The 25,855-nt window shown below is 36.4% G+C and overlaps 1 protein-coding gene across 1 annotated transcript; it reads left to right on the forward strand.

The window, feature by feature from the left end:
- On the forward strand, positions 1–25,524 carry CERK (ceramide kinase). Its single transcript, XM_026046356.1, has 13 exons — positions 1–43; positions 149–280; positions 1,340–1,462; positions 3,580–3,705; positions 4,490–4,553; positions 7,443–7,588; positions 12,436–12,510; positions 13,677–13,829; positions 14,476–14,581; positions 16,411–16,481; positions 21,729–21,934; positions 23,577–23,785; positions 25,414–25,524. Exons 1-13 carry the CDS (start codon positions 1–3, stop codon positions 25,508–25,510), a joined length of 1,551 nt encoding a protein of 516 aa, XP_025902141.1. The 3' UTR covers positions 25,511–25,524.
- The last annotated feature ends 331 nt before the right edge of the window (positions 25,525–25,855 follow it).

The following is a 25,855-nucleotide window of genomic DNA, read 5'->3' on the forward strand; positions in this document are numbered from 1 at the left end:
ATGCGCTTTGAAGAAAGGCAAAATGAAAAATCAGAACTGTTCAGTAGATTTCTTTGTGATCTTGGTTATGCTTAATAAACAACTGCTTTAATGGCATATCTGTATGGTGGGTAGCATTCTGAGAATATTTTAAGATATTAATGTGTAGGATCTTGTGTTCATATAGAAAACTGCTTTGTACCGACATCTGAGATAATTGCTGTTGAAGAAACTGATCTTAACAAGAAACAGCGTAACAGTGGCAAATGGCAAAAAATGGCAAAGCCTCACGCTTTCACAGGTAAGGAGCCACAGTTTCAGCTTGTGCTAATTACTTTGTTGGAGATATTTTGTTGGGACTTGCATGCGAAAAGAAAATTTAGACTCTTTTTTTAAGGGAACGGATATGTAAAAATATTACCTTACTATTTAAAGCTCTTTAAAAAAAAAAAAAAAAAAAAAAAAGGAAAGAGGGAAACCATTACTTTGAGTACACACAGTGTGTTTGATGATATAATTAAGTGCTAGCCCATCTACATTTCTTCTGGTAAATGAACATAGAGTAGGATTAACTGTTTCCTACTACTTAACTAGAAAATCAGAAAAGAGAGACTGGAAAAAACGAGTCATTTTTTTTTCTCTATCCATCAGAATATGTTGACTGCATTTTTGCCCCCCCAAAAGAAAAAATGCCCAAAAAGAGCATTGTTCTGGTTTCTTTTGTGAAAAAATGATGACTACCTGTTGTGCAAAGCAAGGAAATGCTCTCATGCCAAAGATTTCTACTGTAGAGTACTTTCTTCACGTTTGGGCCTTTGATACTCAGATGGAAAAGTAAGAGTGGTTCTTGTCCCCTTAGCCTAGTTAAGAAAGATTTGATACTTTCTTTTGCATTCTCAAGTTTCAGCCTCATAAAGTTAAATCCACTTAGGTCTGTAGGTTAAATAGGAGTTGATGCAGAAGGACTTCGTTTGTCCTCTTTAAGCTCATGGCCTTTCATATTATATATACATTGTAGATTTTATTTAATACAGTTAAAGAAATATATTAGCTCAGCTTTTGCATATCTCTATGTCTATGGTCATTTTAAGGATGATGGATCTTATTTTGTTTAAAATGAAATGATTATGCACTTGCTATAAGGTTAAAAAAGACGGAGCCAGTGCTTTCATTTCTATTTTTACTCCTGTTATTTACAGATGTCGTTCTGTTCTGACGTGGTTTGAATGTTTCTGTCATTTGCAGAAATATTTAGTAGGGGCAGTAACTACCTCCCCTTCCCAATCATTTTGAAATACATTCATCAAATCACAGGAAATGATGACATTCTCAATCTCTTCCTTCTTTTTTTTTTTGATAGTGTATTATGTGAAAAAAGCCCGAAATCACCGCTGGCGGTGTAGCGATGTGACGTTTTGGTGTGTTGATGAGCAGCTGTGCAACCAGTGGATCCAGGCACTGAAAGAATTACTTGAATTGCAGAGTAAGTTTGACTAAGTTGCTAAAATTTACAGCGTAATTTCCCAGGCATCTACATCAGTTAAAATTGTTCTGATTATATATATATATATATATATATATATATATATACTTCTGATATATATGCTACTTTGAACTCTAAAGAGCAGCTAATGCTCAGAAGGTAAGGAAACTGGGAATTGAAGTGCCTTATTCTTGTTGCCACTGTTTTGCACTTGTATAATCTTTAACCTGCACTGAGTATTTAACTTCACTCGACTGTGAGTTTGTTGTTCCTTTTTCTCGGAGGTAAATTACTCTTGCGAAGTAAGGATACACTGGAAGTTTAGCAGAGGTTTTAATGGATTTTAGCCTTGGAGGAAGTAAAGAGCAGTTATAAGCTCAGAGATTTGAGGTTCTCTAGAGATCAAAGAATTGCACAGCTTGTAAGATAAGTGCACAGCTTTTTTTTTGCATGTCTGCATCCCTAGTCCGGTCGTTCCTGTCGATAATATAACTTATGTAATAAATTATCTATTACCTACTTTGGGGACTCTCATCTACTTCTTAGCAGGCTAAAAGAAGTTTTGCAGGAGTTTTTCCTGAAAGAAACACCCTGACATACGTTAGGGGAGAGCAGGAACAAGGCAGCTATACGGAGGAAGGCAAGCTGAGGGTGAGGGACAGCACCAGCTCCTGCTGATCAAAGTGCAGAGCAGTCATGTGGACAGCAAAAGGGCACTTTGGAATCCCGAACGAGGTAAAGTAATTGAGTCCAGGGAGGCCTCAGGAGCAGCTTGAGGCAGGAATCTGGCCTTTCCTGATTTACTTTACATGTCTTCATAAGCTTAAAATAACATCAATCTCAGTTTGAGTGCAGATGTTCATTCTCTTGGTATTAAGCTGTTTTGGAAAAGGTATATCAGGTGCCTTTGGAAAAGGAGGATGGTGTTAGGGTGTGTGACAGCCTTAAACCATTCTAGACAGCATAGCATGGGTGGATTTTTTTATACAAGTGTGCTGATCTAAACTCGGTTTATGTTCTTTTATAATAATACAGAATGCTACCTGAGGAGATGCAAATCTTACAGCACATATTTCTCTACTGCACAAAAAAGGGAGGCTCTTTAATTCTAGCAAGCATTACTTTTCCAACTGCTTGTCAGTATGGGAATACAGCTGGTTTGATTGACACTGCTGATGCAAATCCAGAGCTGTTTGAACAAAGTTGATAATAATATCAAAGGTCTTTTCTTGGGGCGGGGGGAGCATGAGATGAGATGCACAGGGCAAGCTGTTGCTGTTTAGCTTGTAGGTCTGTGAGGTATTTTATTGCTGCTTTATCATTTGAGGGAACCATATTTAACTTACATAACAGAAGCAGGATTAAGTAACCCTTTTGAAAAGTGTACCTGAAACACATGTGCCTTTCTTTTGCTGCCCTTGTGTTGTCTTTCATTTTGTATGACTGTGATACTAATTTTTACCTAGGGAAAAGCACTGGGAAAATAGTATGTGCAAGAATGTGAAAATAGCCACCACATGAAGTCAGATCAAAGGTGTATATTGGCAAGTACTTTGGCCAGTGGCAGCTTAAGAAAGAGCAGGCAAAGGCTTCCTCTGGCACAAAAGTCCAACTTCCAGGAATCTTTCCTAAAGACTTGCTGAGCCTGAGATTGAATCATGTTGTTTTTTTTTGTTTTTTTTTTTTTAATGCTTGAATTTGCTTGTTTCAGTAGGATTTGGGGGCTGATCTAACTTGTAAAATTACTACATTAGAAGGTAGAATTCCACATTTTAGTGATGTCTTATTATATGCTTATTGTTTGTCTTAAATTTTCTATCTGATGATATTATTTGGTGTTTCTGGTTCTGCTGGTGTGAGGCAGTAAGTAGTCAGTGTTACTGATTCTGACTGTCGCTTGCCTTTTCACTCAGTGCTGGGTCTTCTCTGTAAACTGAACAGCTGAAGCAGATTGCTTTAACTTTTAAATAAAGAGCATTAAAAGAGTTAAAGAATATAACAACTTTGTGTGCTGTGTTCACTTTGATCTTTTTCACCTTTCTTTTTATATACCTTTTTAAATTCTTTTTTTGTTATGTAGAGAAGCAATATATTGCACTTTTATTTCCCTTTGGCAGAAGCTAGACCAAAGCACTTGCTTGTATATATTAATCCATATGGAGGGAAACGACAAGGGAAGAGGATTTATGAACAGAAGGTTGCTCCACTATTCAGTCTGGCTTCTATCTCCACTGATGTTTTTGGTGAGTAATGAGTGTTTTAGTTTCTTAATAAATATTATATGAATTCTTTGAAACATCTCCACGTAGCTTAAGCTATTGCTGTTATTTAGCTGTACCTACCAAGTGGATGAAAGATGTGTGTGTGCATGAGAGAGAGAGAGAGAGAGAAAGAGAGAATTTTAATGGGTAGTCAGGAGAATTAAGATTATGCATCAATTGTCTCTATATTAAATTTTATATCTGGTTATTTCTGAGCTATTTATTTATTTTTTTACAAAACACTGTTTTTTCATATTTTTAAATATACTGTTTAAATATAAAGATAGCATGTCACAGAATCACAGAATGGTTAAGTTTGGAAGGGACCACTAGAGATCAGCTAGTCCAGTAGGGACACCCAGAGCACGGGGCACAGGGCGGCATCCAGGCGCCTTTGGAAGATCTCCAGAGAAGGGGAGACTCCACAGCCTCCCTGGGCAGCCTGTGCCAGGGCTCTGGCACCTTCACAGTAAAGCAGTTCTTCCTCACATGCAGATGGAGCTGCCTGGGTTTCCACTTGTACACATTACTTGTACCTAAACAATTAAAAGCAGATTTTAATTTGCACTTTTTAAAATGAAATATTTCTACCATGTTTGTGGTGGTACTTGCCTCATTAAGTTCTTTCTTTGGCATAAAATAATTTGAAACAAATCTTACAGACAAGCTGATAAGGTCACATTGTAATAGAACCATGGTTATTATTGAATACTGTTCTCTGTGAACTGTTTAAGTAAAATTGTTTTACTTGTGTATTTCTTCATAGTAACTGAACGTGCTAACCATGCTAAGGACAACTTATTTGAAGTTAATATTAATAAATACGATGGGTAAGTAATTTAATTTGCTTTTTTTTTTTCAATTTCTCTTCTAGCTGATGTGTTGTGGCCTGTTATATTCTGTCTCCCTTGTCACCTTTATTGAATAGCACATTCATTGCAACAGACAAATTGCAACAACAAAAGTTTTGGAGTGTGTTCCTTTCTGTAGGAAGAGCTGCTCATTTAGCAGCATCAGGGAAACTTGACTGTTTTAGTAAACTGGTTTAACATATAATATATTTAAGTGTAATATAATGGTATTTTCTTTTTTCTTTGTTTCTTCGCACAAATCTCATGTTCGGGTTTTTTTGCTCCATCAGAAGTTGAGCATTCTAATATCATGTCACAGACAAAGATATTTGCAAATAAACTCTTGTAATTACAATATGTTAAGGTAGTGTATTGTTTTGCTTGCAGACAGATACTTTTAATACTAGAAAGCTGCAAAAATCAAATGTTTCATGTGTTTTACAAGTGCTTATGCTAGACATGCATATCTGTATGTATGGTTTTAATCAAGTAGGGGCATGATGCTGACAAATTGTGCTAGGAAATAACTGCATGCACAGATTGAGTCCCTAGACGACTTCTGCTTTAAAATGATTTATGCACATAGTTTTGGCTATACTGGGATTATTTTAGTTTCGCACAAGTGCGAGGAAAGGAAACTGGGGTCCTAAAAGAACTATTTATTTTCCTTTAATGACCCGTGTGTGATTCGATCCTGTCAGTATTAGGATAACACTGAAACTTGATGAAATCCCATTACAGAACTGAAGAGGGAAGAAAGCAAGTCAATGTCCGGAATAGTCTATGCTCTAAGGAGGTGCCCAAAGTGGTAATGAATCTGGCCTGCAAGGTTCCTCAGGGATTGTCAAAGCAAGGTGCTCTCATGTGAAATACAGGAGGAATACATAGCTGAACATTTTGATGTAGGTGGGAGGGTTTTAGCTGCACTATAATGTTTCAGTACCTACTGGGCTAAAACTATAAAACTGAAGTATTCAGTTAGCAGTTGAGCATGTAATTTCTAAAATTTTATATTGACGTAAATTATATCTTTCATCATAATATGTGCATATCTGTTTTCTCATTAAGTCCATGTACTGTTTACTCAGAGAACTAAAATCGAATATTTCTCAGGAAGTACAGAAAAATCATTAACAAAACTTTTGGCTTTTTAAGCTATATAATTTTAGGGAAGAGCTGTAATATATAGGAAATGTTATAACATAAAATAGGAGGAGGAGAAGAGAGAATCCTTGCCTCTTTAGGAGAAAGCAAAACAAACATCTGTTTCATGTATGGGAAGTCTTTTAGAGTGAGCAATTTACTGTTACTATCTGCCTAAAAAACAGGATCCTAGTCCACTTAAAAAAAAAAAAATGTTAAAAGCACCTTGGTAAAGCCTCTCTTACGGTATTGCTCCACTAAGACTTGAAGCCTTGCCCATTGGCCATATGATATTTGCAATTGATTTGGACATACTAATATTGTGTATGTGAGTATCTGTCAGCACTTACCCTCGGTAGGCATAGTTATCCATTTCATCTGTCATCTCTGAATCTGGATGTACTATTTGTTAAGAAGAGAATAGTATTGATTTTTGAATTTCAAACCAGATTGATACAAGATTGCTCTTAAATTGAGGCAGAAATTTATGCCCATTTAACATCTTTGTTAGAGTCTGCGCAGAAACATGAAATAAGCTGCTCAAGATGAGGAATAATGTAGCCTAAGCTTTGAAAAAAGAGCTTCATTATAAAAATGAATAGCAGACTCTCCCCATCTCTTAGCCCTGGGCTAAGGGATGAGCAGTATATAAGACTATCCTCACCGTTCGTTAAACAAACGGCTGTTTTTTTTCACAGTTCCTTTATGCTGAATATAAAAGATAGCTAAATTTAAATGAGCAGTGCTTAAAAGATTAAATCAACTGACTTGTCCTATGGAACAAGTGCTCATTCAGCAATATATCCTGCTGACTGTGTGAAAGAGTAGGTGTTAGATTACGCATTGGAAAAGATTGCTAAACAGTAAATTTTCCTAATCACGTATGCTAGCTCTGTAGGCCTAACTTCATATTTGTCATGTGTTCCTTCAGAAGGTATTTGAACTAGTTTTTCAGTTAAAGATATTACACATGAAAATAGTCCTTACATTGCGCTGTAAAATAATCTTCTACTTCTTAGTATTTGCTTGGCTGTGGACTCTCTGCTGAACTTTAGCATATTGAGAATCTGTGTAGCTGTTGCACCAGCTTTGACTGTAATTTGGCAAAGCAGAGTTTTTGCTGCTGGTGACATGTAGAACTTGGTGTTTCATTTTGAATGGCTGTGTAAGTCCCCTGGCTTCCGTCTGCTTTGTGGGCTGCTGAAGTTCAGCATGTTCAGAGGAGCACGAAGGCTTGCACGTGTCCAGTTCTGGCTTTCCCATGGCTAACATCCCTGTTAAATGGGTAGTACCGAGTATCACGCTTCTGCCTGGAGCTACAAGTATTAGGTGAACTTTGCTTTTTCTAGTAGACCTACCATATTTACATTTTTACATACAATATATATTTCTGAAGCCATCTGTACGGTCCTGTTCTGTGTTTTCCTTGTATAGTGGGTTTCCACTGATACTTATCATCTGCATATAGCGAAAGAGTATACAGATACATATATTCTTTTTTTCCATTCCAGCATTTTTCTAACATTGCAGAAGTGTCCAGGTATATTTGCAGTTGAGTAGCTTGAAATTGTTTTTTCCCCTTTTTGTTTAGCTCCGAGTTGCCTGTGTGCTGTTATGATCTATGAAGCTGGAGCTTTTCTTGGTGTGCAGTGCCTGCCCTACGGAGAACTTCGCTGTGCTGTTTATTGACTGTTTGTGTGCACTCTAATTTGTGTTTCCTGGCAGTGTTGTCTGTGTTGGTGGGGACGGCATGTTCAGTGAAGTGATGCATGGTCTCATTGGAAGAATGCAGAAGGACTCTGGCATAGACCAAAATAATCCCAAAGCACCGTTAGTCCAGTGCAATATAAGGATTGGCATAATTCCTGCTGGTAAGAAAGGGTTGACTTTTTGGGTTACTTTATTCATTTTAACTTTTTGATAGTAGGCCTAAATATAAAATGTGAGCAAGATTTGTCCATAAAGATGCCTGATTAAAACTACTGGTAACCCAGTGTAGTTATTGATCACATGCAATCATATTTGGAAAGGATGCTAGAAGGAAACAATTCAGAATGCAATTTTAGAATTTTTAATAATGAAGTAGTTAGTTGCTTCTTCCTTGCTTTTATGTGTTGTTTTATATAAGTGAAAAGTAAGATATTTACAGAAATACTTTAGCTTATCTGAAAATGTTAATGGTAGGGATGCTTAGCTGATAAACATTTTTCTGATTCGTAGTTGCCTGTCTCCTCAAAGCCTGTGAACTCATATACATGCTAAAACTTCCCCTAAACCCCAGTTGTTATTGCAAGAAGCATAGAGCAACTGCAGGTGAGGAACAGGCCTCAGGTGGCAGAGTTGATACAACTGCTTTCAAAGGTGCTGCACCTTCTCACTTTTACAGGACAGCCACCTTTTCAGGCAATCCTCACTACTGCTATTTAGAAGTGTTTGAGACTTCCAAATTCAGTATTAAAAACACACACCACAGCGTGCACAGCTTATCAGTCCCCACAGTCTTTGGATCAGCCGTGCAGTTAAGTTGAATGGCCCAAATGGTGCCTCACCCATGTAAAAAGCCTGATTCCTGTCCTTCCCTTAAAAGTGTATTTATAAGCTGAGTTCCTCTCTCAAAATTGAATTCAAAGGTACTGCTTTCTAATAGTATCTACTGTTTTTGAAGTCTGAATGAAGACAAGTAGACTAGTCAGTGTCTCTTAGACTGTTTTGTGTTTTTACTTCAGTGGATGGTTGAGATTTGAATTACCTCAACCTCTGATATGAAGTAAATCTTGTGACTTGCTGACTAAAACAGCATTTGACAAAATTGAGAGCATTTGACACAGATTACAAGAATATATCATGTTGATATAAAATATTTATAGCCTTAAGATTTAGGTGACTGATTTTATGTTTCTTATATCTTTGAGAAGAATACCCAAATCCCATACCCAAATCATCTGAGTTGTTGCTTGTAATAAGCTTAAACCTTTTCATTAGTATTATATGGTAAGTTAGATAGGCAAAAGTTGTGTTATGAATACATTTTTATATTTTCTAATTGCCTCTCATTTTTGTGGTTAGCTAGTATATAATTACTATATTGAAATATTTTCTCAATTTGTATATTAAACTTACAAAAATAAAATGGAAAGTGCCCGTGCCTTTCTTTCCTTTTCTCAGAAAAATTTCTTCAAATATGTTTTTTTTTAACATAATTTGCTTATACCTGTCTGCAGATGATATTCATGACTGTAAAGAGACATAATTAAAATTCCATAACCTCAATATTAAGAGCTGTTTCTTTGCCCCAAGAAATTGGAAGCAAATTATAAGCATCATAAAAGATTAATCTTTCCCAACAATTTCTTAATGCATCTTTTCTAATTGCAACCAAAAAGTATGAGCTTCACCGATATTTTAATATTTTTAACATGTATCAAGTCATTTTCTTCTCTTGTATACTTGACAATGTTTTGCTCTTTTGTGTTGCGTTCAGTGTAGTGAGTTGCTGCTTGAACGTGTGCTGCTTGCTGTGCTGTATGCCTGAGCTAACAGGAGGTGCAACCCTGTAACCAGTGCTATAGTAGAAATATTTTTTTCAGGTCATTCAAATCCCTCAATAAATCTTTATAGCAGCATCTAAGGAAGCTGCCCTTGAAGTTCTTCTAACTAAGCTGTTACAAAGTCCAGAGGACGGTACACATCTTCGTCTGTATGCTGTACAATATTTAAAATGGTCCTGTTTTGAAAGTATATGAAGACTCTTCTGGAAATAGGATTTTGGTGTATTCATCAAAAAAGAGAATTTACGCACTGAATAATTCTTGTGCTTTTTAATACCTCATGTGTCTCTGTCACCTGCACCTGAAATCATGTCTGAAACGACCAAACTAGTATATTGGAGGGTGGTGGGGAAGGCAGCATGATTTTTTTTCCAGCTGCTAGCGCTTGCCTGGCTGCCATGTCATCATTACCTTTTCTGTCATTACGTGTTTCACTTGATTTGATTGAGTTCAGACCATATTTTAATCCCAAGGGATACTCAGGTGGCTTGTTCCAAAGGAAGTCAAATTCTTAAAAAGAATTGAATTTTTTCTGAAGCTTTTCACTACCAATTTGAAAAATACAACAAGTATAGAAAAAAAGAATAATGCAGTACAGATCGTGCATAAAGGATTTTTTTGAAAGCAACTTTTTAGTTCAGTAATATAATAAAAAGTTCTATTAAAATCCTGAAAACATGCAGATGGAGACTCTAAGTAAACATTACCCAGGCTTCAGAGGCTTGGTTCTAAAGCTCTATGTGTAGTTTTGTCTTCTGATAGATGCAGACAGTTAACCTCGTGAGGACACGAGCCTGGGGTAGCGTAACACCTCAGTCTTAGGGACTTCAGCCTGTTCATCATTTAGTCCCTAACTTCGAGCTATACTAGCAGGAACAGCAAATTGCTGTACTAATGTTGCTGTGATTAAACTCCATTTTCCTGTTTGAGTTCAAGTGTGGGCCTTCCTGAGATCAGTCTTTTGTTTTATTTTGTTTTTCCACTTGCTACCCTAGTTTTGCTCACACTTTCCTCTAGTCTTTTTTTCCTTGCTGAGCTCACTCTAGCTTGCCCCTCCAAGAAGCCCTCTAAATGGGTGTCTCGCAGAGACACCAGGTGCTGTCATCTTAAACACATCTTGTGGATTTCTTCTATTCAAATAGTCACTTTTCACTACTAAAGTTCTATATTAGTTATAGCCATTCTTCAAATATGCCAGTATAAATTGAGATTGGTGTTGTAAACAGATTTATTTCAAAGAGTACTTGGAGACTCTAGCAACTCAGACAATTTTTGCACTGTAATTTGGAAGTTAAAAGTCAGTGCACCTACAAAAGCTTCCTGCTTATGCCATCTAGCCATAGCACACATCCAGCTGTGGCCTTACTGCATTCAGAGTGATAGTATACTGCCTTGGAATTTGAAAAAGAATTTTTTTTTCCCTCTGGTTTTAACATGTGACACTGAAATTTCACTTTGATGCTTTAGTATTAGTATTAAAATTGTAGCCTTTGGAGTAAACAACTCATTCTTCTTATTAAACCTGGCATAGAACAGCTGGACAAATCTGTCACTGCTGTTGGAGGCTCCTTTACTAAAAGAGAGCTGATTATTATTATTAAATGTCTTTGACCTCAGTACCTGGAAAAAAAAAAATACCACAGTGCTCTGTGCTATGGAGTAATATTAACACAGTCCTTCTGTTTCCAAATTCCAGCTCTGCCAGTTTCTCCTGGGAATAAGGGAAAAATCTTCCAAGCACTAGGGAAGATTGAATTAAATGCAGAGAAGAAGTGTTAATTGCTACAGTAATTTAGACTTGCAGTGTTTCCAACACCCTCCCACTGTATAATCTTTTGTTGCAGTCATGGATCTGATTTCTGTAGTGTGAAGTATTGAAACATGCATTGTGATTTATAATCAGAATGTTGACATGTGTTTGTAAAAGCTGAGAATAGTGAAGATGACACCATCAACTTAATATGCGAAGGCTAGATAGAAAAATGGTTGGGCATTCATTAGCATGTTTCAAAACCTGAAAGAAATGAGATTATGAATCATGCCTCAACTCCTATTCTAGCTTTCTTGAGGCTATAGAATTTCCTTTGGGAAATGTGTTAAAGCAGGCTGTAAACAGCTGTTTTTAAGACTAAATGATGTTTCCACAACCTTTCTTGTCACAAAGCTTGTAATATGTAATGGTCTGTATATTTTAATTATGGTTTCAAGATTGTCCAGTGTGTGTCCAATTTCAGTTTCTAGATCCAATATTTTGTTCCTCCTTCAGCACTTAAGTCAATTATACTTTTAGAAAGGGAAGTAAAATAAACAGCCCAAAGTCCTTCTGAACTGTCTCTTTTGAAGCAAATCATCATTGCACACATGATGAATTGTTTTCTTGATTTCTGGATGCTAAAAGGAAGATGTATAAAACTTTTGAGTAGAAGCACAACTATATGTAGTGGCCATTTATCTCGTTCACCCAAAATAATTTAATATCCCTAAAGCCACCTTTAATATCCCTAGAGCCACCTAAAGCTAGTCAGTAGCGATACCTGAGAATGCAGGTCTGCCCACTGTCTGCTTTGGCATGTTGAACTCAAGGCTGTAGAGGGATGTCTTACCCACTATGCTTCCATAGCTAGGAATTAACTTCAGAAGGCAAGTAGCTACTAATTTTCAAATCACTGAATTAAGCAGGAGTCTGCATTTTAAAATTCAACTGGAGAAATTGGGTATGGTGACAGCCTGGGACTTAACAGCGTTTTCCTAGAAAATGAGAGAGATTTTAATGTCTATTTTTTATGAGATTTCAGTAAGAAATCTTAGACAGATGAGAATCAGTGCAGTGCATGCCTTTCTTCCCCTCATGACCATTGCAGAAGCTGTAGTGTAATCCCTGAAATCTTTCCTGTGAACCAGCAACTTATTTCTTCTCGCCAGCTGCTATACATTTATTGCACAAAATGAAAGTCTTTGTGCTTTGTATGGAGTGAAGTAAATTTTACTCATTGGAAAAAAAAAGTTAGTGTTTGAATTTGCATCATAATATTTGTATCTGAATAATCCACATAGTGTTCTATAAAATAAAGGAGCAGGCTGAGCGAATATAATACCTCTATTTGGAGGGAGTGTTTTAAGAATACTTGTTTTGAAAGATGTAAATTCATTTCTAGTTGTTCATTTTTCAGGGTCAACAGATTGCATATGCTATTCTACAGTTGGTATTTCTGATCCAGTAACATCAGCTCTACATATTATTATAGGTGGGTAATCACAGTTCCCTGTTCTGTTATGAAAACAATTGAAATATCCTAAAATAGTAATTTTATTCAGTTCTTTCTTTTACATGTCTGTGAAAAAATATTTTAATATAATGAATACACTAAGATCTCTGTTTAGGAATATATATGATATGACATACAGGAAGGTTAAAAATGAATTGCTTTTTCTACTGCAATTCACTATTTTCAGGGGATCGTAACTTTACAAAACTTTGTATCTACTGCTTAAGTTTTCATGGACACTGGCATGCATAAAATGTAGAACAAAGTAACTATGGTAAGTTACTGGAGTTATGTCTCTCAGAGAATGTTATCATATCTGTGTTTATTTTGAATAGTAATATTCTGTACTAATTGCCCAGTTGTGCTGTGCATTTTCCTGTTTTTACAGCAAGTTAAAAACGTGTCTTCTGCTTCATGGGAATTAGCTGAATAGCTCAGCTGAAAGGAGCTGGTTTCTCCACTTACATAAAAAGACTAAAGATATTTAACATTTGTAATAGTTACGAGGAGGTTTTCAAGAGGATGGAGCCAACCTTTTCCGATGAGCATCATGGAGACAGATGAATCAAGAGATATTCAAACTGATTCAGATATAAAGAAAAACCTTTCACCAGAGGATGTCAAGCAGTAGTTAGAAAGTAATGCCAAGCAGATGACTGTCCACAGGGGGCTTTGCAGTCTCTGCCCCAGATGTTTTCAAGACTTGGTTGAGTAAAGTCCTAAATAACCTGATCAAGAGATGACCATGCTGTGAGCATGACATTGAACTAGAGATTAAGGCCCCTTCCATCCTGAGTTTTCCCCAGGTTCAATGAAATACGGGATTCAATAATACTCAAAAGTTGTGCTGATGTGGTTTTGATTTCTTCTCTTACGAAATTCCCTACTATGACTACACTGTAAGCAAGTATAAAATAAATCAACATTATAACAAGTATTACATATTTTTAGTATAACAGTCCTTTTCACTTATTATTTAATCCTCTTTAAGTGTTACTAGTCTTCAAAAATACTTTTCCTCTTTCTGTATGTGTGTCATAAGGGAACAGTCAGGAAAAGAAGTCTATAACATGGAAATCACTATGTCCTGTTTGTCCTGTTTAAAACAAAATCTTAATAGAACCTTGAAATTATACTCTTTATAGGTGACTCTCAGCCTCTGGATGTCTCCTCTGTACATCATAACAACACATTTTTGAAGTACACTGTGTCGTTGTTGGGTTATGGTTTTTATGGAGATGTTTTGAAAGACAGTGAAAAAAAGCGGTGGATGGGACCGATGAGATACGATTATTCAGGTAATTTGTGGATATATTACAACCTTTTGTCTGTATTTAAGCATATTGGAACAGTTGATACTTTCTACCTAAATCACGTTTCTCCAAAGCTTTTAAACATAAAAGCCAGATGGAACATGATTTTACAGTTCTGCTTGTACCAAGCACACGTGAGACACTGTATCCTGGGGATATCGTTAGTAATGTTATTAATGTTAGTAATTAAAGTTATGTGGAAATCAACTGTTTAGCAGTATTAACAGTTTAATGAGTTAATATTTTCACTGTTATATGAGCCATACCATAAAAAAGTTTAGGTTGAACTGTAATAAAATGATAGTTACTACATTTTTCATATTGTGAAAAGAACCTTTGTTTTAATCCTTGAGGTTGTTGGAAGCAAACCTAATCCAAATTTGATTATCATTAATGTATATAATTGCTAGCACTGTTCTACATTGCTAATAGGAATGTATTGATAGTTTGCTAATAATAGGTGCCTAAAAAGTAAAAGTTTTAAAATGTGAAAACTGTTAACTTGAGGAAAGCCACTCTAGTTCTGCAGTTCTTGGAGAGGGAAAGGGAGGAACGACAGAGAGATGTATGCAGAGATGTTTGCAATGTGGATTTATAATAACGTAATGCTACTTAATACCTTTTCCTGTAGGCTTCAAGACTTTTCTTTCTCATCATTGCTATGAAGGAACAATTTATTTTCAACCAGCAAAACACACACAGGGATCTCCACGAGATAAAGATAGCTGCAGAACAGGGTAGGCTAATGTTTATTTTTGGATATTTGACGTGAACTGGTGGAAAAGGCCGATAAGTAGGAGGTTAGAGCAGTTTTGTTTTTCTAGTATCAAAACACTTGCCCTACAAGAGACAAGCCTTTTTTTTTTAAAAAAAAAGCTAGATTTCTTAACTAAAGAGAACACCTTATTTTAGCAGGTCAATAAAATAAAAAGATCTCTTCCTCCAAGCCCTGTCACAGACCGAGGGTCTGATACTGTGTTACTGCTAATGAGTGAGAAGACTGGACACCTCATAGCTTCAACAAATAAAATAATTATTTAAAGTTGCCCAAATATTGACGTATTATCGGGGTCAGCAATTTTGGTAATTGTTTTAATGTCATGACAACAGCTTGTTTTCCTGAGGATAGATCCTTTCAGGAATCACTCCCTATTTAAACATTTTTATGGACTACCAATACCCTATGCAAATCGTGTCTAATGATGTCTATTTCTCCAATGAGATAGCCTGATTAAATCTAGCCTTTTTTTACATTTCTCTTTGCTGGTAATTCCTTCAAGTTGTGCATTAGTATTTATTCTCCTTTATATGAACAAAGCCAACAGGCCAGAAGGAGGGAGTACCTGGTGACTCTCCCTGGCGCTGGGCCTGGGGGTAGTGGTAGCCTTACCTCTAGAAGATGTGTTTTGGTCAAGAAACAGAGTTGTCAGATGAAGAAAGGAGGTGAGCAGGCAGCCTAGCATCAGAGAGAAGGAAGAGTAGAAGGAAATGGTCTTTGCAGAGACCCTGCAGGGGTGAGAGCCTAAATCCTGCTGATCAGCCTGTGCCTGTCAACATCTGATGTCAAAGGCAGAACTTTTGCTCTTATTACCATGGCATATTCTCAGAGGAACAAGTACTGCAAGGGAGGAATGGGATCCATCTGACAAAGCAGGACAACCTTTACAAGCAGGCTTTCTAACCTAGTGAAAAGGGTTCAGACTGAGTGTATAAGGGATGGTTACCATACTGCAAGAAGTAAATAAGAGGACCCTGAGAAGGTAGCTAGGAGCAAAAAGGCTCCCCATCTGAAAGCAGTTTGACTGAGGCTCCATCTCAAATGTGTGAACACATGCAACATAGGAAATGAAAAAGAAGGATTAACAGTCCATATACAGTGGCAGAAGTGTAATCCCACTGACATTGCATAGAGGGGACAGGATTGCTCACGTCAGGGCTGCGTGGATACAGCTTCTTCAGGGAGAGAACGGAGGCTGTGCCTTACCCAGAGAGACAGCTCCAGTGCACACAGCTTTGCCTCGACATGGGGAAGAGCTTGCTAGGTGCTTATGGGGAAGGATCAGAGAGCAACCAACACAGATGGCAGTGGGTGCATCTGCTACTGACACTGCATCAAAAGGAAAAAATAGATGAAAATGCCTCAAGGTGGCTAGAGGAAGTTTCATGAGTGCAGACTCTAGTATTTATTGGGGAATTTTATCCACTCTGATAATTGCTAGAAGTGCACTAGGACTAGGCACAAGCAATCTGGGAGATTTCCACAGAGCATTGATGACAATCTCCATCCTTGGAACCACTCAAAACTTGACCTGTGAAGCAACTTAATCTCTTTGGACCTGCTTCGAACAGTTTTGAACCTCCAAATTACATGGTTTTGTGCCACTCTGAAATGTTATTTCTCACCTCTGGAGGCCTTGAGCACAGCACTTAGTTACCTGCACTGCTTCCAGGGGTATCGTGATTAGTGTCATGTCAGGGTCACCTGTGCCGTGGTTGTGGTGGGGAACTGTCTCATAATGATTTGAGTAAGACATGGCAGAATTTAACTGAGTATGTTTGTTTTCAGATGTCACATTTGCAGGCAAAGTGAGCAACAGCTGGCAGAAGAGCACAAGAAATGTGGATTAAAACATGAAGGTAATTTTTGACAAAAAGTGGGGTATAGAGGATGTTTTACACCTCTAGTTTTATATGACCTATTTGTTATACAACTTTATAACACATATTGGCTTAAGTGTGAGGGTTTTTTTCCTCCAGACTTTATTAATTAACAGATAATGCATCATTTCTTTTAAGAAAAATATGTAAGTAAAAAACGATAGTAATATCAGTGTCTCCCCAAAATCCCAGGAAATTCTAGTAATACTGTACTAGTTACATGTAAGTTCAATGGTTCTTCTCTTGCAAACAAATATGTTCTGTGAGCAACGATTTTTTAACCTTAAAAACTAGTAGTATTTAACTGACTCGCTGTGAACTACTCTAGAAAGAAGCAGTTCATTTAGCTTTTGAAACAGATGGGGTTTAAGATTTGTATATGTTAGCATAAAAGTCACCCAGGAAAGTTGTTAAACTTTATCCTCTCTCCCCCATTCTGACCCTTACACTTCTGTGAATTTTTGTATGGGCCTAACTTTTATATTAAACCACTGTTTTATGCAGTAGATTCTGCACTGTTGTTCTCTTAGCTGTGTCTCTGCCTGTCTTATTGCTGCTTCCTGACTTAAAGCACAAGTCTCGGTTCACTTGAAGCCCAGCAGTTAAATATGCTGCTTCAGTTGGCAGAGTTTAGCCTCTTATTTTACTTTGGCTTCTTGGATAAATCCTCATAAGCAGCAGTCATCCTTCCCATGCTTATCTTTACTCTAATTCTTTTTTTTTTTCTTTTAGAGCCCAATACATAAACGCTAATTTTCATGATTCGAGCATTGTTCTAATGATCTAGATTGCCTGGTAATTGCAGTTATTTTATATAGCATCTGTGTTTGTCTCTAACCATTTGTTAGGGAAGAAAAGAGAGTATCATCATTCCATGGATATTCTTTGGTAGCATAAAGCCTGTATATAGATTTCTATATTAGCTTTAATTCCTGTTACACATGCTTTTTATATTGCATTCAGCTAGTATTTTCAGTTCTTTGGTATAACTAACAGATGGCTAGATTAAAGTGTTTTTTGATTTGTATTAAATTCGTGCCCAGATACAGCCAAAGAATACTTTAAATAATACTTCCTCAGGAACTAAATCTAATAGTAGGGGTTTTACAAGAAAGAAATTGTATTGTCTTTTGAGAAATAACTATAGCTAGAAATAGCCAGGTTTTTTTGTTTGTTTTCTGGATTTTTATTTTTATTAGGAAATCTGTATTGTGTTGCTTGTAATCAAGTAAAGGGACAAAGGCTGAAGTAGGAGAATGAGATGCAGGTTGGTGAGCAATCGAGGCTGCTCTGCCCAGCATATCACAGGACATCAGGAAGTTGCTTGTGTTGGACACTGCCTGCTTCACTCCATTTTTCTTTCAGGAATAAGCTCTCTTTCCAACCTCCTCGCCATGCAGTACTGGAAGGAGAACAGTAGTAAGCCAGTACTCTTTATTTGCAACAAAAAGGATTTAAAATCACCACCTTTGCTAAACTTTTTACTCTACTGATTATATTGGATAAATCTCTCATCATTTCTGCTTTGTGTACAGTTCTGGTATGTGTAGAAGTGCTTGCATTGACTCTCAGGATGTTTCTTTGTACTATGCAGAAATCTTTATGCATGCACTGAGCAAACTTTGAGTGCTGGCACTTCAGGCTGATGTCAGCAGTTTGCAATACACACACACCAGACAGTTGCAATGAGTGCTCTATGTCCTCTCCTTTTTATTACTGCTCCACCGTTTGAAAGATATTTGGGTGCTCGGTTTGTTTTATAAAAGTGTGATGCCCCATACCGAATGGCTATGCAGACAGTTGGTCAAGTCACGTGTCATAGATACCCAGATTCTGTTCTTACTGATAAGTGATCCCCTTTGCTGTAACATGCTGAGATCTGTACAGAGTTTGATACTTTTCCACCATGTGAAAACTATTACAGTAATATATACAGGTATTCAACTTTGTATACATTGAGAATTAGTTACGACAATGAGTATTCTCAAAATTTTAATATGTATTTAGACATACTGTAGACTAAAATATTAATACTGCTCACATAAACAGCAAAAATATTCAGCAATAAAGAGTTGTTTTCATTGTGGTATTTGCATATTGGAGCAAATTTTTGCAAATTTCTTCTAAATATTTTATAAGAAAGCATATGCATAGTTCTGGCCGTAGAGATGTCTGCCAAGCTTTGCCTGTGAAGTAGATTTCAATGTTGCAGTTAGTTGAGATTGGCCCATTAAATCTGCTCAAGGTAGCAGAATCCAGTGGACTTGAAGATACAGGGGGATCCCTCCCCTAGCCCATCCCAGCTGGATACAAGATTGTAGCTTTTCTTGTTTCCAGATCCAGACAGTGGCAAGGCTGAGCATGATTTCCCAGTAGGGAATCACAGATAAACAGTATAGACCTGGTTGACCCCAGACAGACAACAGATCAGTACAGACAGATCAATCCCTTTACAAGCACCCCTGTAAACACAAACGGGATCCACATAAAGCATGGACACTGTATAGTCCCATCTTGTTCCTCCTGTGATCCTCGTCAGGGCTAAAATTTGCTGGTGGAAGTGATCATGTGGTCCTCTTGCTGCAGGAGAACAATCATTATCAGGGTGTCTCACAGATATTAGCAAGCATTTTAAATCTGTCTGGTATCCATACCCAGGTTAGATGCTTCAGTTTTAGTTTGGTGTTTGTTTATTTGTTTGCTTTTCCCCAGGTGCTAGCATCCTACTTTCCAGGTGGTCCAATTTGCACTTTGCGGGCAGAACACACGTTCTGTTTTTCATCTCATGTGTTTGGGTCCCTCCAACTTTGGCCTGGGCTGCGCAGACCCCAGGCCTTGTTAGCCAGTCTGCAGCATCCAGCCTTTGATCTTTACAGATTCTGGTCTAACCACTGGCTCTTCCAGGACTAGCACATCACACATATTGAATGGAGAGCAAAGGAATAAGTTTAATAAGAAAATGGAATAAACTGCAGCAATGAGGTGCAAGACTTGGCCAGACAAGCGTACTGATCAACAGCCCCTTTTACATTGTACATGCTTGTCCTTCCTGATCCACCAGGATCCTTCCTTCAGTCCACCTTAGTGCCTTCCAAAATAAACAACTGTCCCTGATTACAGTTTTGTCATTAGCTTCAGTTTTGCTACATCTGTACCCAAATTTGATATTTCTGATACCGTGTAGATGTACATATGGTATGTACAGAACATACCATGTTCTGATACCATTATATGTAGATAATGGCAACTCTGTGTGATACTAGTGATAGTTACATGGGAGCTGTTAGTCTTACAAGGTTCAGCTCCCCAGGTTATCCTTACAAGGTTCAGCTCCCCAGGTTATCCTCAGTGCTTTTCTTCAGTTCTCTGCACAGTTTGGCTGTCCAAATCCCCCCATGAAATCCATGCTCATGTAGCTTCTGTCAGCTCCTCTAACTGTTATCTGTCATGTCCCAAAATTTCCCGTGTTACATCCAGTGATTTGTCATGTTCTGTTCGATTAACTCTATCTCAGAGCAGGGCCTTGTCATTTGCCTGCAGCCTGAGCAAAGTCTTCTCCAGGCTGACATATAAATCTGTTTTCTGTTCTGTTACGATGTGTGTTTTAATTTGAGCCATTTTTTCTTTCTGTACTGTCCTGTTCAAAAGCAACATTAAAGATCAGCATTGAAGCAAATATAATTGATATTAAAACCACTTTGGTAAATGATGCGAAAATTTGAATTTAGCAAAGCAGCATTTTGTTTGATTTCTTACTGATCTGTTTTTTTTTTTTTTCAGAAGATAGAGCATTTCTCTAGATGGAAAAAGAATAAAGTTTTCTAATCTTTAAGTTTTCTATCACTTCATAATACCACACTACTGTTTCTTGAATTCCATTGTTCTTGGATCTTTTGCTGAAGAGTAAGTGGGTAATAAGAGGCTGCAATAAATAAAAAAGTCAAGGACACTAGAAAAGTTCAAATAGCAAAGAAGAGCTACAGAATATTTTCCAGGATTTTTCCCCCCATGCACAGCTTGGAAAAGATGGTTCAAAATGAACCCATGGAATTTATGTCCAACTTCAACATTTTCTAGGAGTTTTTAATAATGATTCTCTAAAAGTGAAATTCCAGAACTAAGTAAAGATTCTTAGAATTTCAGGATATATGATAAATATGGCTTATATATCATCTATAGTCTCATCAAAGAATCTCTTTGAAAGTGTGATACTGGATTTTTAAGGCCCTGATAGCTAGTAAGTCTCATAGTTTGATCAGACTTGTTAAGTGTATGTAAAGGAACTTTGTTTTGTTTGTTTGTTAATTTTACTCTCACCATCTGTAAAGGAACTTTACTCTATAGCAGTGGTCTTACTGCTACTTAGAACCATGTGCATCACCATAGACTTTTCTGAAATCTTTAGTTCAGTGAAATTGTTCATTATAAATATCTTGAGTCCACTTTACATATGGAGGAGGAAAAAAGTGTCAGAGTTGCTTTTTGATTTTTTTTTATGTAATGAGAAAGGCAAATGCTTGTAATGTAAAAATGCAGAGGCTTGTTTTTACCTGATACAAGAAAAAAAAATTTAAAAGTTAACTTTGTGTAGGGTCTGACAGGTCTTTGTTCCAGAAAATACCTCAGGCTCCTGGTAGTGTTTATGTCATCACACATTTAAGCTCAGTCTTGATGGAATCTCCAATTGCATAGTTTAAACGTGGAGAAAATACTCTTCTCTATATTATTTCAGGAATCCTCAAGAATTTACATGTAGGTTCAACACTTTTTTAATAGTTTTAGTCTGCAGTAATTAAGATGAAGAAGAAAAAATATCAAAAAGCAAAAGTGAACTCGTGATCTGCTACATTCTGGTCCTTGGTGAACCCTGAGTCTTCTCCTCCTTTTCTGTCACTCTTTATTTAAATATAGCTTGCAGCTATGATCTTTCTCTGTCTTGTCCCTGCCCAAAGCTCTATACGTTTATACAGATAGCATCGATCCTGAACTGCACGCACCTATGACAGTAGTGAGAAGTTTTAGTAGATAAGCATGGTCTTTAAGAGGAGGAAGCATCTTCTTCTGCCAGTATATAAAAAAATGTTTTTTTCAAAGTAACTTTTACCTTAGCTGTGTATTGACAATGTAGGAAAATGTCTAGGAAATACTTGCCAAGAATTAATGCTTTGTACTTTCTTGTGCGTAGATCGATTGAACTATATACATGCTTTCATTTATGTGTTTCAGAAGATGAAGAAGAATGGAAGGTTATTAAAGGAAAATTTCTAGCTATCAATGCAGTAAATATGAGCTGTGCCTGTCCACGCAGTCCAAAAGGTCTTTCACCAGCAGCCCATTTGGCAGATGGTTCATCCGACCTCATTCTAGTTCGTAAATGCTCCAGATTTGATTTTCTGCGGTATCTCATCAGACACACAAACCAGGATGATCAGGTGTGTGTTCCCTTTGGCTGTGAATTCTGCACACTGTGTAAGTTGCAACTAGTGAATTTTTATATGATGCAAAGGTAACTACAATGCAGATTTCAAAAAATACTCATATATTTTGTGTGCGTTAATCTTATCATAGCCAAATCCCACCCTTGTTTGAATTAGGTCTTATGACATTTTCCAGGTATTGCTGTTTGGATGCTACTTAAAATGAGTGTAATACATAAGATGCACTTGTACTTGACAAGGAAAACATAGCAAAATTATATGAAAATCAGTGATGTGGGCAGTGAGAATATTTCACTCTTTGTAAAATGTATAAAATATGTGGTTTAGAATATACTTATCAGAACTGCAATTTTGTCATGAACTGCAGGCTTTCAGCAGTATTTAATGCATGTAGGTGACCGTGACATGGTCATTATGCATTCAGCTTCAAAATTCTTCTTCACGGATGTCACTACAGTTGTCAGGATAAGCAATAAGGAAAGATTGACCAGTGAGTTTGAGTTTAGTGTCTGTTGAAACCATAGCTATGGTTTCAGTGATATGTAGTGGGATGCACTTACTTGATATTTGTCACAGCTTGATGTTATTAAAGTCTTTTGGTGATTGTCTGAACAGTAGAATTAGGGCCTATCTAGTTACAAAAGTGATAATTAAATTCACCTACTGTTCATGTTATTACTCCTGCTCCATAAAGGAGTTGCTAGAGCTTCTCCTTTCTGTAGTTCCTCATACCTTGCATTTTGTGTATGCTGGTATATCGCCTCTCAAATTTATTCTTCATCTCCTCTTCATCCCTTCATTCCTTTCCACTTTTCCTTGCTGTATCCTCAGTAGTTTTTGTTATTTAAAGCCTCCTGCAACTGCCCTCCCTATCTATTTCATTTTACCAAAATTGCAACTAAGCTCTTCGTACTGGCATGCGTAGTGAGCCTTGCTATATTTGAGCCACTGCCAATTTGATTGTTCCTTTAATTTATACAGTCCATTTTAAAGCATATGTATAATATCATTATGTAATCCTGCAAACCTCTGTTAATAAGGGCGATCTTTTAATTGCCCTACTTATTTCTAGCTGAATTAGCTTGTTAAAGTGATTTTATTTTGTTGGAGTGTAATAGTACTCTTGCTTTCCTACACAACTCAGCTCTCTAATATGATTATACTGCCACAGAAGTCTTTGATTACGGCAGTGTTTGCTCATTTTAAGGGCATTATTCCAAAAATTATTCCAAGGGCATTAAGGGCTTGCAGAAAAGCCTGCATGCCTTAAGGAGTGTAGTTAAACAGGTCTTGAGGAAGATACCAAGAGACCAATCAAAGCCTTTTGGTCTTTATGGTTTCATCATAAAATACCTATTTATTCATAGTTTCAGTTACCTGAATATGTATAAAATGGTAGCTACTTAGAAAGTATCATTGAAAAGTCCAGTTACACTTAGACTTAATTTTTCTTAGACTTATGTAGTCTTTTAAAACAAAAATCACAGTGTATCCGAGCCTCTCTAGAAGATTGGAGAGGTCAGACTTTCTTGAATACAAAATGCTGCTTTGCTGAGTTCTTCTACATGTCAAATATATCCAGTTAGTTGTAATTGCTTGTGTTGATTTTTTTTTTTTTTTTCCTTTTTCTTTGTAGTTTGACTTCTCATTTGTAGATGTTTATCGGGTGAAGAGTTTTCAGTTTACATCAAAGCTTTTGGAAGACAATGAGAGTGATGTCACGGACATAGGAAAGAAACATTTTGGCCAGTTCTGCAGAGATCATCCAGCCTGTTGCTGCAGTATTGCTAATAGCACCTGGAATTGTGATGGAGAAACTCTGAACAGCTCAGCAATTGAAGTGAGGTGAGCTCCTGTTTTCCTCCAGGTGTACCAGAAAAGGTATTAAGCCTTTTCTGATTTAGAGGTAAATATATCCCTGCATAGAAAAGATGGCCCTGCACAGCAAATCTGAGTCTACTATAAAACTACATTTCTGTAACTTTTCTGAAAGACTATATCAGCTGTGTATTGAAAATGATCCCCCCGAGATATCTGTTCATACATACATATGCATACACATGCATATATACTTATATACAACATATGCATATATAGGTATATAAATATATATAAAATAAAAATGTGGCCCTACTTTTGAAATGAGCATTGTATGGGCTTCAGCAAGTGTTGAATTTAAGGAGTTACTGTTAACTCCTACTATTAACTCCTATTGCTATGAATCAAATACCTCCTTACTCGGAGCACTAGTTTTATCTTCTAAACTAGTTTTTATTCTTTTTTTTTTTAAAGCAATAAAAACGACCTGATGGATGCTTCTGTAATAGGTTAATCATTTGGAAGGCCTGCTAGACCACCCAGTAAAACTCAGTACAAGTATTTATGGTTATCAATATTTAGAAAAAAAACTAGCTCAAATCTTAAGTTTCTAACCTTGCACAACTCTGAGAGAGTTCTAGAGATTTCTAAAAATTTCAAAATTTCTGTACGAGGTCTGTAAGAGATGTGAGTATTCACAGCAATATTTTCAGTTTTCCTATATAAAATATTTAAAACTGTATTATTAAAAAAGGACTAAAATAATTAAAAGTTAAAAAATAAAACTTTAAAAAATTAAAAACATAGACAATACTTTAAGATAAACAATTGGCTCTTTAACAGTACTTCTCACATGGTTTATAACATAGGTCTATTCCTAGGAATAGAAGTACACATCAAAAATGGCTGACTTTAGTTAGTTTTAGGAAGAATATGAAAGTTGATATCAAAGTAAGAACCATTTCAGAATATTCTGAAATATTCTGAATATTCATTTCAGAATATTCTGAAATATTCTGAAATATTCTGAAATATTCTGAAATGGTTCTTACTTTGATATCAACTTTCATATTCTTCCTAAAACTAACTAAAGTCAGCCATTTTTGATGTGTACTTCTATTCCTAGGAATTATTCTAATTGGAGTTGAAAGATTATGGGTTTCATTATTTAGAAAAACTACATATACTGTCTGCAAGACTGGAATCATTGTCATTGCTTTTTTACAACAATCTTTCAGCAGAAATAATTGGTGTGACACTTATTTTTTAGCTGTTAAAAGAGCTGTTTAGTTTTTTGTTCACAGTCTTACCTTGGCAAATGGAGAAAGACATCTACAGATGTAAAAACAAATTTAAAAAAGATGTAAAAACAAATTAAAAACCACAGTAGTATGTGAAATTTTAAGCAAATTTAAGCATGAAAAATACAATGCAAAATATTTATATCCAAGAATTTTCAGCTAAGACAAAATTTCTTAACAGTCCAAAGTGATTTGTGTAAGCACAAGAGTACATAGTACAAGATCCTCTCAGTTAAGTGTCCATAGAACTTTCTCTGTGGAGGAGTACCAGGAGAAACAAATTCATCAAGCATCTGACCTTCTTTACTTCTTAATTAAAACGTACTCTGATCATTTGATTTCCTTGTTTTTCAGGGTTCACTGTCAGCTAATGAAGCTATTTGCAAGAGGTATCGAGGAAAACTGCAAAGAAGCAGCCAGCAACCAGAGTACAGTTGAGCAATTGCTATAGATACTGTTCCTCGAATGGGGAGAAGAAAAAATAAAAGCTCAAGGAAATTGAGTAAATATGCATTTTAGTCAAATTGACAAGTATTTTAAAATTTGAATTTTGTTTTTTGATAGATTCAGTATAATTTTAGACATTTTATTTCATCTGTGTATTTTTTAAAAAAAAGTCATTAAAATGCATCATGGAGTAGCATAATCTAAGTTATGTATGTTGGAGAACAGAGGATTGGTGTGTGTATATATTCACAATAATGCTGTATGCTTTTTTAGAGAGCTAATTTAGCAGTTGCATTGCAATAATACTTAAATGCTATGAAATACAGGATTTCCCACTGACATCAAGACA

Source organism: Nothoprocta perdicaria, unplaced genomic scaffold (assembly GCF_003342845.1).
Source record: "Nothoprocta perdicaria isolate Ctin4 unplaced genomic scaffold, notPer1 scaffold_44, whole genome shotgun sequence".
NCBI lineage: Eukaryota > Metazoa > Chordata > Aves > Tinamiformes > Tinamidae > Nothoprocta > Nothoprocta perdicaria.

What these genes read in the sequence shown, in the direction of transcription:
- CERK (XM_026046356.1), top strand. Translation starts at nt 1, where the DNA reads ATGCGCTTTGAAGAAAGGCAAAATGAAAAATCAGAACTGTTCA. An exon ending in TGAAAAATCAGAACTGTTCA is followed by an intron (nt 44 to 148) that starts GTAGATTTCTTT and finishes ATTAATGTGTAG; the next exon opens with GATCTTGTGTTCATATAGAA. An exon ending in TATCTCCACTGATGTTTTTG is followed by an intron (nt 3,706 to 4,489) that starts GTGAGTAATGAG and finishes ATTTCTTCATAG; the next exon opens with TAACTGAACGTGCTAACCAT.